Here is a 14,313-nt window from a genome sequence, read left to right on the forward strand (position 1 = left end):
TTCTTTCAAACAACATAGTTTAAAAAAGAACAGGGTTATAATCTGGCAAAAGCAAAATACTGCAGATGCTGCAATCAACCAAAAAACAGAAAATGCTGGAAAACCTCAGCAGGTCTGACAGCATCTGTGAGGAGAGAGCCAATGTTGAGTCTAGATGACCCTTCGTCAGATCTGCTTTGACGAAGGGTCATCTAGACTCGAAACGTTGGCTATATTCTCTCCCCACAGATGCTGTCAGAACTGCTGAGGATTTTCCAGCACTTTCTGTTTTTGGTTATACTTTGACAATCTTGCTGCTCGTGGGATCTTGCTGTGCAGTAGCTACTCCCACATTTCCTACATTATGAAGGTGACCACACAAAGAACTTAGCATCTGGTTGACTGTGAAATACTTTGGAATATATCCTTAAAGTCACAAATTTTTTTTCTTCTTTGAATACTTTTTCCCCGTTTATTAGTTGGATATGAGAAGAGGGAGAAAGGCTGTCTGACAGGTGGTCAAAGGAAAAAAAAAGGTTTTGTAAGGCCCGTGATTTTGATCCCCAGGGTTTGTCCACATCGCTCGCAAAGACTTGATCAGAATCGACCTGTTTGGTGCGAAATTGAACAGTAGCTTGGCCGTTAACTGTTCCTTGCTGCATCCTCCAGGGCAACACTTCCACCAATCCGAATCCACTTGCCAATCAAATAATCGGCACTCTGCTCTCATGCAGTATAAATTGTTGTGACCTTTACTGTTGGCAATCTTGCAATAGATCCAGATGAGTGTAAGATGAAAAACTTTGACAGCATGTCTCTTTTTCAGCAATACTCAAATTCTGTATCACCAAACTACTATTTTCATTTCATAGGAACATCGGAATGTAGGAGCCTATGCAGCCCTTGTTGCTTGTTCCACCATTCAATGAGATCACAGTTGACCTGCAACCCAGCCCCACAATATTCACCTTTGCCCCGGATTCCTTTAATACCTTTGGTTAACAAAAATCTCTCAAGCTCAGATTCAAAATGAATGATTTATCTTGCATGCATCAAGTGTCATTTACGGATGGGAGCTCCAAACTTCCAGCATTCTGCATGCAGCGGAATATTTCCTCATTTCCCTTCTGAAAAAGGTCTGCTCTAATTTTTAGTCCACACCCCTTAGTTCTCAATTTCCCAGCTCCATCTAAACCTATCATCGGTTCCCCCCTCCCCCCGACAATATCTTGAAACCTTCAATCAAATCATCCCATAATCTTCTAAATTCCAGGGAAAAAAACCAATCCTAATCTGTGTAATCAGCTCTTGTAAGTCAACCCTTAGCAGTCCAGGTATCATCCTGGTAAACCTCCCACCAAGGTCAATATTCCTTCCTGATGTGTCCTGCCCAGAGCTGCCCGCGGCATTCCCAGTGTGGTCTAACCAGGGTTTGGGACACAGCCAAAGCATGACTTCTAATCCGTTTCTATTCTAGGCCTTTAGATACAGCAGCCAGCGTTCCATTCCACCTATTCATTGTTTTACTTGCATCAGCAAATGGAGGCAATCTTTTCCCACCCCCGACCCTCCTAAGTCTCTTTGGACCTCCAGTTTCCAGCTTCCCAACATTTACAAAGTAGCCCGTTTGATTCTTTACGAGTCCACGTGGAAATCCATTTGCCGCTGTTTACACCGGGTCACTTCATCAATGTCTCTTACCGATTTTAGGCTTCCATCTTACACTCCTTACAATACCACCAACCGAGAGGGGGTTGCACCCGGAGAGGTACCAGCTTTCCAACGAAATGCCAAGCTAAAGGCCTGGCCTGCCCCCTTTTGGATCATTCTAAAGGGGAGTAGAGGAGTTCCCCTCACTGCCCTGGCCACTTTTTATCCCACGAGCAACATTTTTTTAAAAAACTGCTATAAATTTGGCGATCTTGCTGCTCGTGAACGCTTGCTGTGCTGAAGCTAGCTCCCACGTTTCCTACATTATGATGGCGACCACACAAAAAGAACCTAGTATCTGGCTGAGTGTCAAGTACTTTGGAATATATCCTTAGGTCACGAAATGAACAAAATGGCTGAAACTCATCTTTCTTTGCTTCATTTCTACCTCGGCAGTCTGGAGGAAAAGGGAGTTTGTGAATCTTGAATATCAGGAGCCACAGAACCCCTACAGTGCATAAAGGGGGCCATTCGGCCCATTGAATCTGCACCAACTCTATAACAGAGCATCTTACCCAGGCCCCTTCCCCTATCCCCATAACCCTGCACACTTAGCACAGAGAATCCACCTGACCTGCACATCTTTGGACTGTGGGAGGAAACCGGAGCACCCGGAGGAAACCCATGCAGACACGGGGAGAACGTGCAGACTCTACACAGACAGTGACCCGAGGGCGGAGTTGAACCCGGGTCCCTGACGCCGCGAGGCAGCAACGCTAACCCACTGTGCCCCTTCCTTGCATGCAAAATACCAGTGAAAATCAAAACATGGAGCGATCAGGTAAGATGCTGATGTCCCCTGCGATACTAAAGGAAAAACTAAATGTCTCTGGTCACAATACCGGTGAGGTTGCAGTTAATAATGCTGATGATGATCCCATTTGAGATACCAAATTCCCCCTTTAACCCCTACAATATATCTACTAAGCCTGGCTTGGCTCCATGTGCTTCAACTGTTCTGAATAATGATTCCGATGATTTCCTCCCTACCCCCAGAAAAAGATCAAATCCTTGGTGCGACAGTCATTGCGGGTTCCACTGGAAGTGGGATATTGCAAGTTATTTAGTATAAAACAGAGCAATGCTGTAATATCGCACAGTGAGTGTGGGGGTGGATTCCGCACACATTCATTCACAAAAACAAACTGCTTCTTAACCCTCCCCGAAACCAAGTCTTCCATTTTAAAAGTCACAAATCAAATTACCAGTAGTCACTCACCATCCAAGGCCACCCTTGTTTAGGAGCCTGTAATCTACATCTTTCTGGACCCCAGGATCAGTTCTTCGTAAGGATCAACCACGGTTCCTCTATTTCGGGGGAAACTCAATTGTCCCACATTGCAAAATGTTATGTTTGTTTTTACAAAAGTAAAACATTCCCCCAATTCCTCCCCCCTGCCCCCATTCCCCACCATAACTCCCTAACAACTGCTTTAGTTGCACGCTGTCCCCCTCTGGTGCCCAAGGTGGGTAAGTGCCGCTATTTGACTGCAGAAGCATTGCAGAAAAGCCCAATTCTCTTCTCTCTCGCACACACAACAATGGTATAGAACCACAGAATCCCTACAGTGCAGAAGGAGGCCATTCAGCCCATCAAGTCTGCACCGACTCCGCCATCCCCACAACCCCGTGCATTTACTATGGCCAATCCGCCTAACCTGCACATCGTAGGACACTAACGGCCAATTTTTCTTGGCCAATCCACCTAACCTTGCTTTCCCCCCCCCCAAGGTACAATCGAGAATCAAGGAAGAAATCAGTTCCAGTTAAATGCATCCTGATCCAACGTAACATATCAAACCTTTTCGTACAATTTGGAGTGACAGAGTGATCTGGGAGCGGAGGTACAGAACCCTGAGGCTGATTTCCTGCCACCACTTGCCTCCCTCCACCCACCCTGCACCCCCCCACCCCCCCTTTAATTCACGGACGCTGAGGCCAATTATAATACTGTCCCAGTCGAGATCAGTTAAATCCAGCATGGAGACGGAACCATTTTGAGTGGCTAACAGATCTCAGAGGCATTGGGACAGCTGGCTCACAACATTATGAACTTTAAAATGGCCAGAACGGTCATGGGGAAGCAACTCTTTTTTTCTTCAAAAGCAATTACCCAGAGAGAGAGAGAGAGGCTACACTGTCATCAACATGGCTTTTTTTTACAAATAAAAACAGGACCGAGTAAAAAAACATCCAAGAGATCTGTAAAAGATAAATTAATACAAATGCTGATCTTACAAGTTTTTAAAAAAAAAAATGCTTTCAATCAAATTCATTTAATAAACGGAAGGGTTGGACATCGCTGAGAGATGATGGAAACAGGGCAGAGTCGGATATCAGGAGAATGTCATTTAAAAGAAAGCTGGGAGCGAGTGAGGGAGCTGGGAAACAAGGAAGGAAAGACAGAGACAGAAAAGCAGAACTTAAAGAGCAGGCAAGATCCCGATGTAAATATATAGGAGAATTATATCGACACAAAAGGAACAGACACACAAGGCATGATCAAGAATCAAGGAAGTAATTGGCTCCAGTTATCCTGATCCAACACATCAAACCTTTTCCCACGCATTCACATTGTACACATCAGTTATTTGCATTGGTAGGAATCCAATGGGTCCACTGTACAGAAGCCCAAACCTTTTCTCTTCTGTTCCCACGCTACAGAATGCCAAACAGACCTTTAAATTTACTCTATCAAGCCTGCCTAGTTCCACCTCTGTGACACTGCCAGTCTCTGCAGCCCCCCAACCCGCGCGCCACCCCCCCTCCCCCCCCCACCCGTCTCGGCTCATCGACTACTAAAACCCTCACCCAAAGCCTTTATTACCTTTGGATTCGACTCTTCTAATGTTTTTCTGTCCATCCTAAGACCTTCTGCCCATTGTAAATGCCAGCCCATCCAAGTCTATTGCTGACCATGCCTTAACTCACACCATGTGTCATCCATCCACCAATCCCACTGTACATGCTGACCTACACTGGCTCCTGATCCCACCAATACCTTGAATTTAAAGTTCTTATTCTTGTGTTCAAATTCCCCCCTCCAACCCACCCTGTGCAGCCCACTATACTGTAACCCCTTCCAGCCAACAACCCTCAAGGGTATCTGCATTCCTCCAATTCTGGTCTCCTCAGTTTTTTTAAAAGTTTATTTATTAGTGTCACCAGTAGGCTTACATTACCACTGCAATGAAGTTACTGTGAAAATCCCCTAATTGCCACACTCCAGCGCCTGTTCGGGTACACTGAGGGGCAATTTAGCATGGCCAATGCACCTAACCAGCACGTCTTTCGGACTGTGGGAGGAAACCGGAGCACCCGGAGGAAACCCACGCAGACATGGGGAGAATGTGCAGATTCCACACAGACAGTGACCCAAGCTAGGAATCGAACCCGGGTCCCTGTGAGGCAATGGTGCCACCATGCCGCCCATCGTGAAAAGATTTCAATCTGTTCCAAGTGCAACAGAAATGGGGGGTAGCTCACCCTCAGATATAATCATCCCAGGGTGTTCACAATCCGTCATCTCTCAGGACAGCTGCATAACACTGGGTACCCATACACATCACCTGTCTCTCTCTCACATACACACACACCGCACGCACGCACACAGCCCATACCAGGGCTGCTTCAGTATCTTCACTCACCTGGTTCTCCTCCTCTGGGTCATCAGGTCGTCAGCCTCCCTCACGCCATTCACTGACTGGGGATGTGCCACTCTGATGTGCCTCAGTGCCTCCTGGTGGCTGATCTGGGGTCGGCCCGGCTGTCGGAAGGGGCTGCGGCCCAGGCTGTTTGAGCGAGTGAGGGAGGGAGACTGGTTGAAGGGCCAGGGAAGCTCCTGATCTTCGGGGGCGCCTGTCACAGAAGCAAACTACAGTGAGCCAACAGCAACTTTTGTCAAGAGAAGATGGGGAGAAACTGGTTCGACAACAAAAGACAATTTGCTGCATTAAAAGGAATTCTCCACCCCACAGTTGCTCCATCATCAAATATGTTTAAGGCTGGGATAGACAAGATTTTTAATTTTCTCGGGGGATTAGGGTTATGGGAGCAGATGGGAAAATGGAGTTGAAGCCCAGGTCAGCCATGATGGAATTGGATGGTGGAGCAGGCTCATTGGCCACGTGGGGTTTACTCCTGCTCCTATTTCTTATATCATGTTTTTAAAATGATCTGCACTGTCTGATAGGCTACTTTATGGCACAGGGGGAAGCCTTTTACAGCCCTTCATGCCCCCACTGCCCGAGGTAACATGCAGTTAGGTCAATGGCACCTTGGCCTAAACTGCAAAGGGGCTGGAATACAAGAATAAAAAGTCATGTTACAGTTGTGCGGTGCTTTGGTACGATTACACCTGGAGTACTGTGTAGAGCTCTGGTCTCCATATCAATCATAGAATCCCTACAGTACAGAAGGAGGCCATTTGGTCCATCGAGTCTGCACCGACCACAATCCCACCCAAGTCCTATCCCCATAACCCCACATTTTCACCCTGCTAATCCCCCTGACACTAAGGGGCAATTTAGCATGGCCAATCAACCTAACCTGCACATCTTTGGGCTGTGGGAGGAAACCAGAGCATCCGCCGGAAACTCACGCAGACACGGGGAGAACATGCAAATTCCACACAGACAGTGACCCAAGGCCGGAATTGAAGCCGGGTCCCTGGCGCTGTGAGGCAGCAGTGCTAACCACTGTGCTACCCTAAATATGTGAGCAAGGATGTGCTTATATTGGAGGCGTTCCAGTACTAGACTGGACCTGAGGGGCCTCTGTTCTCTGGAGTTCTCAACGACACACAGAAGATTTTGAAGGTGCTCGACAGGGTGGTCACGGAGGTCGTTTCCCATCGGCCGGAGAATGTAGAACATGGGGGTTACTGTCTCAGCAGAAGGGGCTGATCATTTAGGATTGATCAGGGATCAGTGCTGGGTCCACTATTATTTGTCATTTATATTAATGATTTGGATGAGAATATAGGAGGCATGGTTAGTAAGTTTGCAGATGACACCAAGATTAGTGGCATAGTGGACAGTGAAGAAAGTTATCTTCAATTGCAACGGGATCTTGATCAATTGGGTCAGTGGGCTGACGAATGGCAGATGGAGTTTAATTTAGACAAATGCGAGGTGGATGCATTTTGGTAGATTGAACCAGGGCAGGACTTACTCAGTTAATGGTTGGGCATTGGGGAGAGTTACAGAACAAAGAGGTCTCCGGGTACATGTTCATAGCTCCTTGAAAGTGGAGTCACAGATGGACAGAGTGGTGAAGAAGGCATTCGGCATGCTTGGTTTCATCGGTCAGAACATTGAATACAGGAGTTGGGACGTCTTGTTGAAGTTGTACGAGACATTGGTAAGGCCACACTTGGAATACTGTGTGCAATTCTGGTCACCCTATTATAGAAAGGATATTATTAAACTAGAAAGATGCAGAAAAGGTTTACTAGGATGCTACCGGGACTTGATGGATTGGCTGGATAGACTGGGACTTTTTTCTCTGGAGCGTAGAAGGCTGAGGGGTGATCTTATAGAGGTCTATAAAATAATGAGGGGCACAGATCAGCGAGATAGTCAATATTTTTTCCCAAAGGTAGGGGAGTCTAAAACTAGAGGGCATAGGTTTAAGGTGAGAGGGGAGAGATACAAAAAAGTGTCCAGAGGGGCAATTTTTTCACACAGAGGGTGGTGAGTGTCTGGAACAAGCTGTCAGAGGTAGTAGTAGAGGCGGGTACAATTTTATCTTTTAAAAAGCATTTAGATAGTTACATGGGTACGATGGGTATCGAGGGATATGGGCCAAATGCGGGCAATTGGGATTAGCTTAGGGGTTTTAAAAAACAAAGGGCGGCATGGACAAGTTGGGCCGAAGGGCCTGTTTCCATGCTGTAGACCTCTATGACTCTATGACTGAGATGAGGGGAAATGTTGGATCTTTCAACCCAGTGGGCTGTGAATGCTCTATCGTTCAATATGTCGGAGGTTGGGATGGACAGATTGCTGGCCTCTCAGGGAAATAGGGGATATGGGAAGTGGGAGCAGGAAAATGGAGGCAAGACAGATCGTGAACATACTGCATTTTTGAGCAGGCTTTGACACCCTGTATGGTCTACCCCTGCGTCCTTAGAACGAGTTACCCGGCCGAATCATACTTTCCTGCTCTGATCTTCGAGACCTGTAGGTTACTGCACCTCGAGCACATATGCAAGCGCTTCTTTTTATTTACAAATGTGGGGCGATTTTCTGCCTCTACCACTTTCAGAGTTCCAGATCCGCACCAGTCTCTGGGTGACAAGAATCACTCCTCAACTTGCCGCCAATCCCTCCACCAATTACTTCAAATCCATGCCCCTGGTTATTGATTAAAGTTTATTTATTCGTGTCACAAGTAGGCTTACATTAACACTGCAATGAAGTTGCTGTGAAAATCCCCTAGTTGCCACACTCCGGCACCTGTTTGGGTACACAGGGAGAATTCAGCATGGCCAATGCACATAACCAGCATGTCTTTCGGACTGTGGGAGGAAACCGGAGCACCCGGAGGAAACCCACGCAGACATAGGGCAAACGTGCAAACTCTGCACAGTGACCCACCAGGAATCAAACCCGGGTCCCTGGCGCTGTGAGGCAGCTTCCCACCGTTCACCCTATCTATGCCTTTCATAATTTTATACACCTCTATTAAGTCTCCCCTCATCCTCCGTCTTTCCAAGGAGAACAACCCCAGTTTCCCCACCATCTCACTGAAGAATGGAACAGCCTGGAGAGACTAAACGGCCTTCTCCAACTCCCGTGTATTGTGAAGAACGCCCCCAGTAACATTCAGGAACATGGCACCATGGAGTGTTGGCTAAAGCTCTTCACCCTCAATTTTGTGCACAATGAGCTCCACTTTGACCAAGATCTATTTCCGAGGCTTCACGTGGAGCTTTCTAATGTCGCTCAGAGACTGTTAGACAAGCAAATATGTCACGGCAGTTAAAAAAAAGTGTGGACAATCTGCCTTCTGCAGCGCTGGAGCAAGGGTGGAGGTGAATAAAGCGGTCGAGATTGTTGGCTGTACAGTGCGTGCCGAGGGTAACATGCACATACAGACAGACATGTGCACACACGCACACAAACGCAGACACACAGAGAAGCAAGGGGTCACTGACCATCGCTCGCTGTGACAAATTAAGCAATCACTCACCATCCCGCACAGTTATGGAGTACGGTTTGATATCCTGTTCCACTTTCTTGGGGATGGTCCTGTGAAGCAGCCTTTCCCCACGTACTGAGTCACAGATAAAAACAAGAGACAGCAATCAGAATACAAAACTGCAAATTCGGAAAGCAAAGGACATATTCATACTGCAGCTCAAATTAGTTCACCTAGAATTATTTCTGATGTTCAGGCGCTGCTTCTACCTAACCCAGCAAATTGTACCTTGTACCACCCTTAGCTAATGCTGGGGTGAATGATGAACCGATTCAATAACATCCATGTCAGCCTGAGGTGGGGTAGCAGCGTTTAGTTCAAACTGCCTTACGCTACTCTTTTAACAAACACCATCACATATTGAACACCTAACAGGAGGCAGTGGGGCAGAAAGAGCGCACCTGGGTTTAAACCACAGCACCCTCGGCAATGAAGCACTCCTTCAGAGTCTCCCTGAAGCGTCAGCCTGGATTGTGCCCCCCGCCCCCTGTCCCAATGCCTGGAGTGAGGCTTGGACCGGCCAGAGATTCCCCTGGAAGGTCTAAAGCCACGCTGCGCCTCTGGGAGGAAATCTACAGCCACAGGACGTTAGCGATTCAGGAGAATGGGTGCCGTCACCAATGTAATTTGGGAAAATGGCACCCAAATTGCTCCCAGCAATCTCTCAGAGTCAGCAGTGCAATGACCAGATCATCCGCCATTGTGATTAAGAACACTGGCCAGGATGCAGGGCTCTGCTCTTCTCCAGTATGGTACCACAGGATCTTTTGTGGCCACCTTAAGAGGGCCTTGGCTTCATGTTTCATTTGAAGGGTGGCACTTCTGACAGCGCAGGAGGCCCTGAAACCTGCGATTGGGACTGTCAGCTTGAATTATACGTTCAAGTTCCCAAAGTGGGATTTGAAACTACTGTCTTCTATTGCAGAGGCGATAGTACTACCCACTGGACAGTGGGACTAAAGAGGTTTAACAGCGAACGGTTGATGCACAAGGTCAGAGCAGAGACCACAATGACCTCTTCCTGCCTTGTGCATTCCCACCTCAATTCAATCACATAAAACTAGAAACAAGAGCTACAGTGAACTTATTTATATTTCTATTTATTCCTGTTGGCTCACTGGAGCTAGAATCATAGAATCCCTACAGTGCAGAAGGAGGCTTTTCGGCCCATCGAGTCTGCACTGACCCCAATCCCACCCAGGCCCCAGTCCCGTAACCCTATGTATTTACCCTGCTACTCCCTCTGACACTAGGGTCAATTTAGCACGGCCAATCCACCTAACCTGCACATCCTTGGACTGTGGGAGGAAACCCACCCTAGACACGGGGAGAACGTGCAAGCTCCACACAGACAGTGACCCGAGGCTGGAAATGAACCCGAGTCCCTGGCGCTGTGAGGCAGCAGTGCTAACCACTGTGCCGCCCTGCGTATCAGTGTATGCACCAGAAGTGATGTAATAGACCGAACGCAGGAAACAGAGAGAGGGAAGCAGTAACCATGGAAGAGATCACACGCCATTAATAAAGCTCCATTTGTTTTCAACCAACGTCTGTCCCGTGTATCATGTTTCCACTATACAACTGGCGACGAGGATTACGGACATGCACCATTGCTTGCCACCCGGAAAGAAGAAATTAACTGAGGAAAAGTCGGAATAAAAATAAAACTTTCACACATGCTTCAGAGACGTATAGGCGAGGTGGACCTGAATAAACGATTCTCTGCAAGCAGATTATCGAGCTGGGTGTGATAAATTAGAGGCTGCGGCTTGATTAGGTACCATGTAAGAAAATCGAGGTAGCTGGTGGAAATGCGGTTGCCAAGTGTATGTCCGGGGGAAACCCAAGTGAAAAAATGGTGGGAGCTTTTGGCATCCTGGGACCTCCTGATGAAAGTGGGGAGTAGTGAGCTCTTATACTGAGTGTTTTGACTATTTTGTGCAGACAAAACAAAAAGCTGAAGGTATTATGGTGTCCACTTTCCCGGACGTAATGGGTGGAAAAGCGTTTAATCTCCTCTGTGGTTTAGTGCAGCCTGACAAACGCAGCACCAAAATGTACAGGCAGATTGTGGACATTCTGCAAGCACATTTTTCACTGAAGGTGACTGCACAGAATTTTAGATTCCGTAAAGGAAACCAAAAGGAGGGGGAGTCAATCACCCAATTTGTGACTTGCAGAATATTGAGAGTTTGGAGAAGTGCTGAATGACACTCTTTGGGACAGATTCAATTGTGGTCTACGCAGTGAAGTGGCGCAAAAAACAGCTGTAAACGGAAAGTAATCTGACTGTGCAGAAGGCCACTCAACTCTATCTATGGAACTGGCTGCAAAGGAAGCCCAGTTGTGTATACACAAGATGTCCACTGAATCGACACCCCAAAAGTGTCAAGACTCGTACAAGTTACCGGCGTGCAAAGCCAGGGCATTTCGCTGCTGAATGCTGGTGCAAAGACATGGAATGACTAAGCTGTGGAAAAAAAAGAACACACAGAGCGTGCCTGCAGACAGAAAAAAACAAGCTATGAATAGAAATAAGAAGCAAGAACAAACCAAGACAACATTTAAACAAAATAAAAGGAGAAAAGTCCATTCTGTACAACAGGGTCAAAAAGAGCGAAGAGATTCAAAGTCAGAGGAGGAGTAATCAGTACATGTGTGAGCTTTTATTGGTACTACACAGATACTGGGTCACTCCACTGCTGCATGGACAGTCAGTAAGGATGGAAGTTGACACTTGGGCAGCAGTCTCACTGGCGCCAGAGACTATCCACAATGAGAAACACAAACACATTCTCCATAACCATTAAGGATAGTGCTGAAGATGTACACAGGTAGAGTGATTCCTCTGAAAGGCCACAATGAAGTGGGGGGGTAATTCAATGGGCAAACAGCAGACTTGCATCTACGCGTAGTGAAGGGAAACTACCAAGCGTTGATGGGTCGTATATGGCTGGAGAAGATTCGACTGAACTGGGCTGAAGTCAACATGACGACCAATGGAGGCCTCACAAAAACTTTTAAAAAGCATACTGCTGTTTTCAATGAAGAATTGGGGAGCATAAATTAACAGTCAAACTGAAAATAAAAGACAGAAGCCAAGCAAAGTGTTTGAAGGTCTGTACCATAGGCCGGAGGCGACTGACATGGAGTGGCTGGTGAAGACTGGCAACCTATCAGCGTCAGTGAATGAGCCATATATATTGCTCCAGTCATCAAGGAAGATGGAGCTGTAAGGATCTGTGAGGACTTCAAGGTCACCATTAATCCAGTGTTAAGAGCTGAACAGTACCCATCACCTTGCGTTGAAGACCTGTTTGCAGGATTGGTGGGTGGAAAGCCAAAATTTCAACAGAACTGACCTGAGCCAATTCTTACTTGCGGATAAATGTGGACAAGTCACAGGTACCTCTGACAATCGTGACACACAAAGGCTTGTTCCAGTACTGAATATTTGGTATCACCTCAGCTCGTACATTGCTTCAAAGGGCAACGGATCAGATCCTGAGTGGACTGAGCAGAATTCCGTGTTATCTGGACCACATCTTGGTCACTGATGAGATGAAGAGGAACAACTTCAAAACTTATCATAGAATCTACAGTGCAGGAGGCCATTCTGCACCGACCACAATCCCACCCAGGCCCTATCCCCATAGTTCCATGCGTTTACCCTAACTAGGCCCCCTGACACTAAGGAGCAATTTAGCATGGCTAATCCATCTAACTCGCACATCTTTGGAGTGTGGGAGGAAACTGGAGCATCTGGAGGAAACCCCACGCAGACACGGGAGGGGATGTGCAGACTCTGCACAGAGAGTGACCCAAACCGGGAATCGAACCCGGGTCCCTGGTGCTGTGAGGTAACAGTGCTAATCACTGTGCCACCGTGGGTGCTACTCTCCAAAGATTGGAAGACTATGGTCTGAGAGTCTGCAACGTTGAGTTCTTCCAATCCTCCATTGAGTATGTGGGACATGTGATTGATGTCACTGGTTTTTGCTAATCTCTTTCTAAGGTTAAGGCCATTACAGAGGCACCTGCAGCTCAGAATCTTAACCAGTTACATTCCTTCCTGGAATCGTGGAATTATTGTGGAAGATTTGTCCCAAACTTGACAACAATTTTGGAACCATTACATATCATCTTGTGACAGAGCAAGACGTGACAGTGGTCAGACTAACACAATAACGCTTTCATGCAAGCCAAAGAGTCTGAAGTTCTCACACACTTCGATCCTCCTTTACCCTCACAGTTAGCCTGTGGCATATCTCCTTATGGTGTCGGAGTGGTACTCTTGATAAAAAGGCAGCTGCGTTCCGCATTTGATCTTTGAATACCTCCAAAAACTAATGGAGGTTGTGCAACAGCGATAACAAGCACAAGTGGAATGGCGGGAAGGCAAGGTAAAACACAGTTATCCATCACAAAAAGGAGTTTTGGTTCAGAACTACTCCACAGGGGGGTTCCTGCCACAGTCCTTGTGCAGGACCTGTCTCTTGCACTGCCCAGACCAGAGATGGCATTATTATCTGGAGGAGACATGCAGACTGGTTATTGGCTGGAAGAACAGAACACCAAATCTGGAGTCTGTTGAGAATTCAGGATCAGACTTACAAAGTCCTGACACGAACCTTCCTACAAACCCTGCGCTCCCAGACACTGCCGAGGAAAGCAACACCACAACTTCTATTCAGACGCAGAGACAACCTCTAGTTCCTACTTTAATGCAGGTTAAACCACCCATACAAAAGGCAAAGATGCCAGAGGTTTCCATTAGAATGAAGATGATGACGCCAGAGGTTTGCCACCCACCGTTCCAAGAGTGACGACCTCCAGACTATCGGACTGATTAATAATGACTGACTTACTGACTATTGTTCATGTTGAACTGCTTTGAAGTCGCTCTATTTAAGTGGGGTGGGCATGTTATGTAGGTGAATTTTTCTCCGTTGGTTTACTGGATCTCTGCTATGTTGGTGTATGCACTGGAAGTGATGTAATGGATCTAGCGCGGGAAAGAGAGAGAGAAGCAGCCATGGAAGGGATCCCACACTATTAAAAAAACCTCTGTTCATTTTTAGCGTGTCATGTTTCCAATACACAACAGAACTATTTTCCCATTATTACTCACACTGTCTGTCCCAGAAGAAACTTTCGAACACCACAAAGTTATTAACCTGCAACGAGAGGGAGGGAGGGGGGGGGGGGGGGGGGGGGAGAGAGAGGGGGGAAGGGGTGGGATGGGGGGGGGGTTGAGAGAGAGAGGGGGGGTCGAGAGAGAGAAGGGGGGTTGAGAGAGAGAAGGGGGGTTGAGAGAGAGAGGGGTTGAGAGAGGGGGGGTTGAGAGAGGGGGCGGGTTGAGAGGGGGGGGTTGACAGGGGGGGGTTGAGAGAGGGGGGGGAGAAGAGAGGGGGGGAGAAG

General features: G+C 47.3%; 1 protein-coding gene across 1 annotated transcript in view; it reads right to left on the reverse strand.

The window, feature by feature from the left end:
* LOC144497668 (alpha-tubulin N-acetyltransferase 1-like) overlaps positions 1-14,313 on the reverse strand; it is a 28,846-nt gene that overhangs the window by 13,390 nt on the left and 1,143 nt on the right. The window contains exons 2-4 of the mRNA XM_078219110.1: positions 14,024-14,069; positions 8,884-8,967; positions 5,337-5,547 (exon numbers count right to left, since the gene is read on the reverse strand). Coding sequence (XP_078075236.1) covers positions 5,337-5,547; positions 8,884-8,967; positions 14,024-14,069 — 341 coding nt within the window. The remainder of the gene's footprint in view (positions 1-5,336; positions 5,548-8,883; positions 8,968-14,023; positions 14,070-14,313) is intronic.

This window comes from Mustelus asterias, chromosome 8 (genome assembly GCF_964213995.1).
Source record: "Mustelus asterias chromosome 8, sMusAst1.hap1.1, whole genome shotgun sequence".
Taxonomy (NCBI): Eukaryota; Metazoa; Chordata; class Chondrichthyes; order Carcharhiniformes; family Triakidae; genus Mustelus; species Mustelus asterias.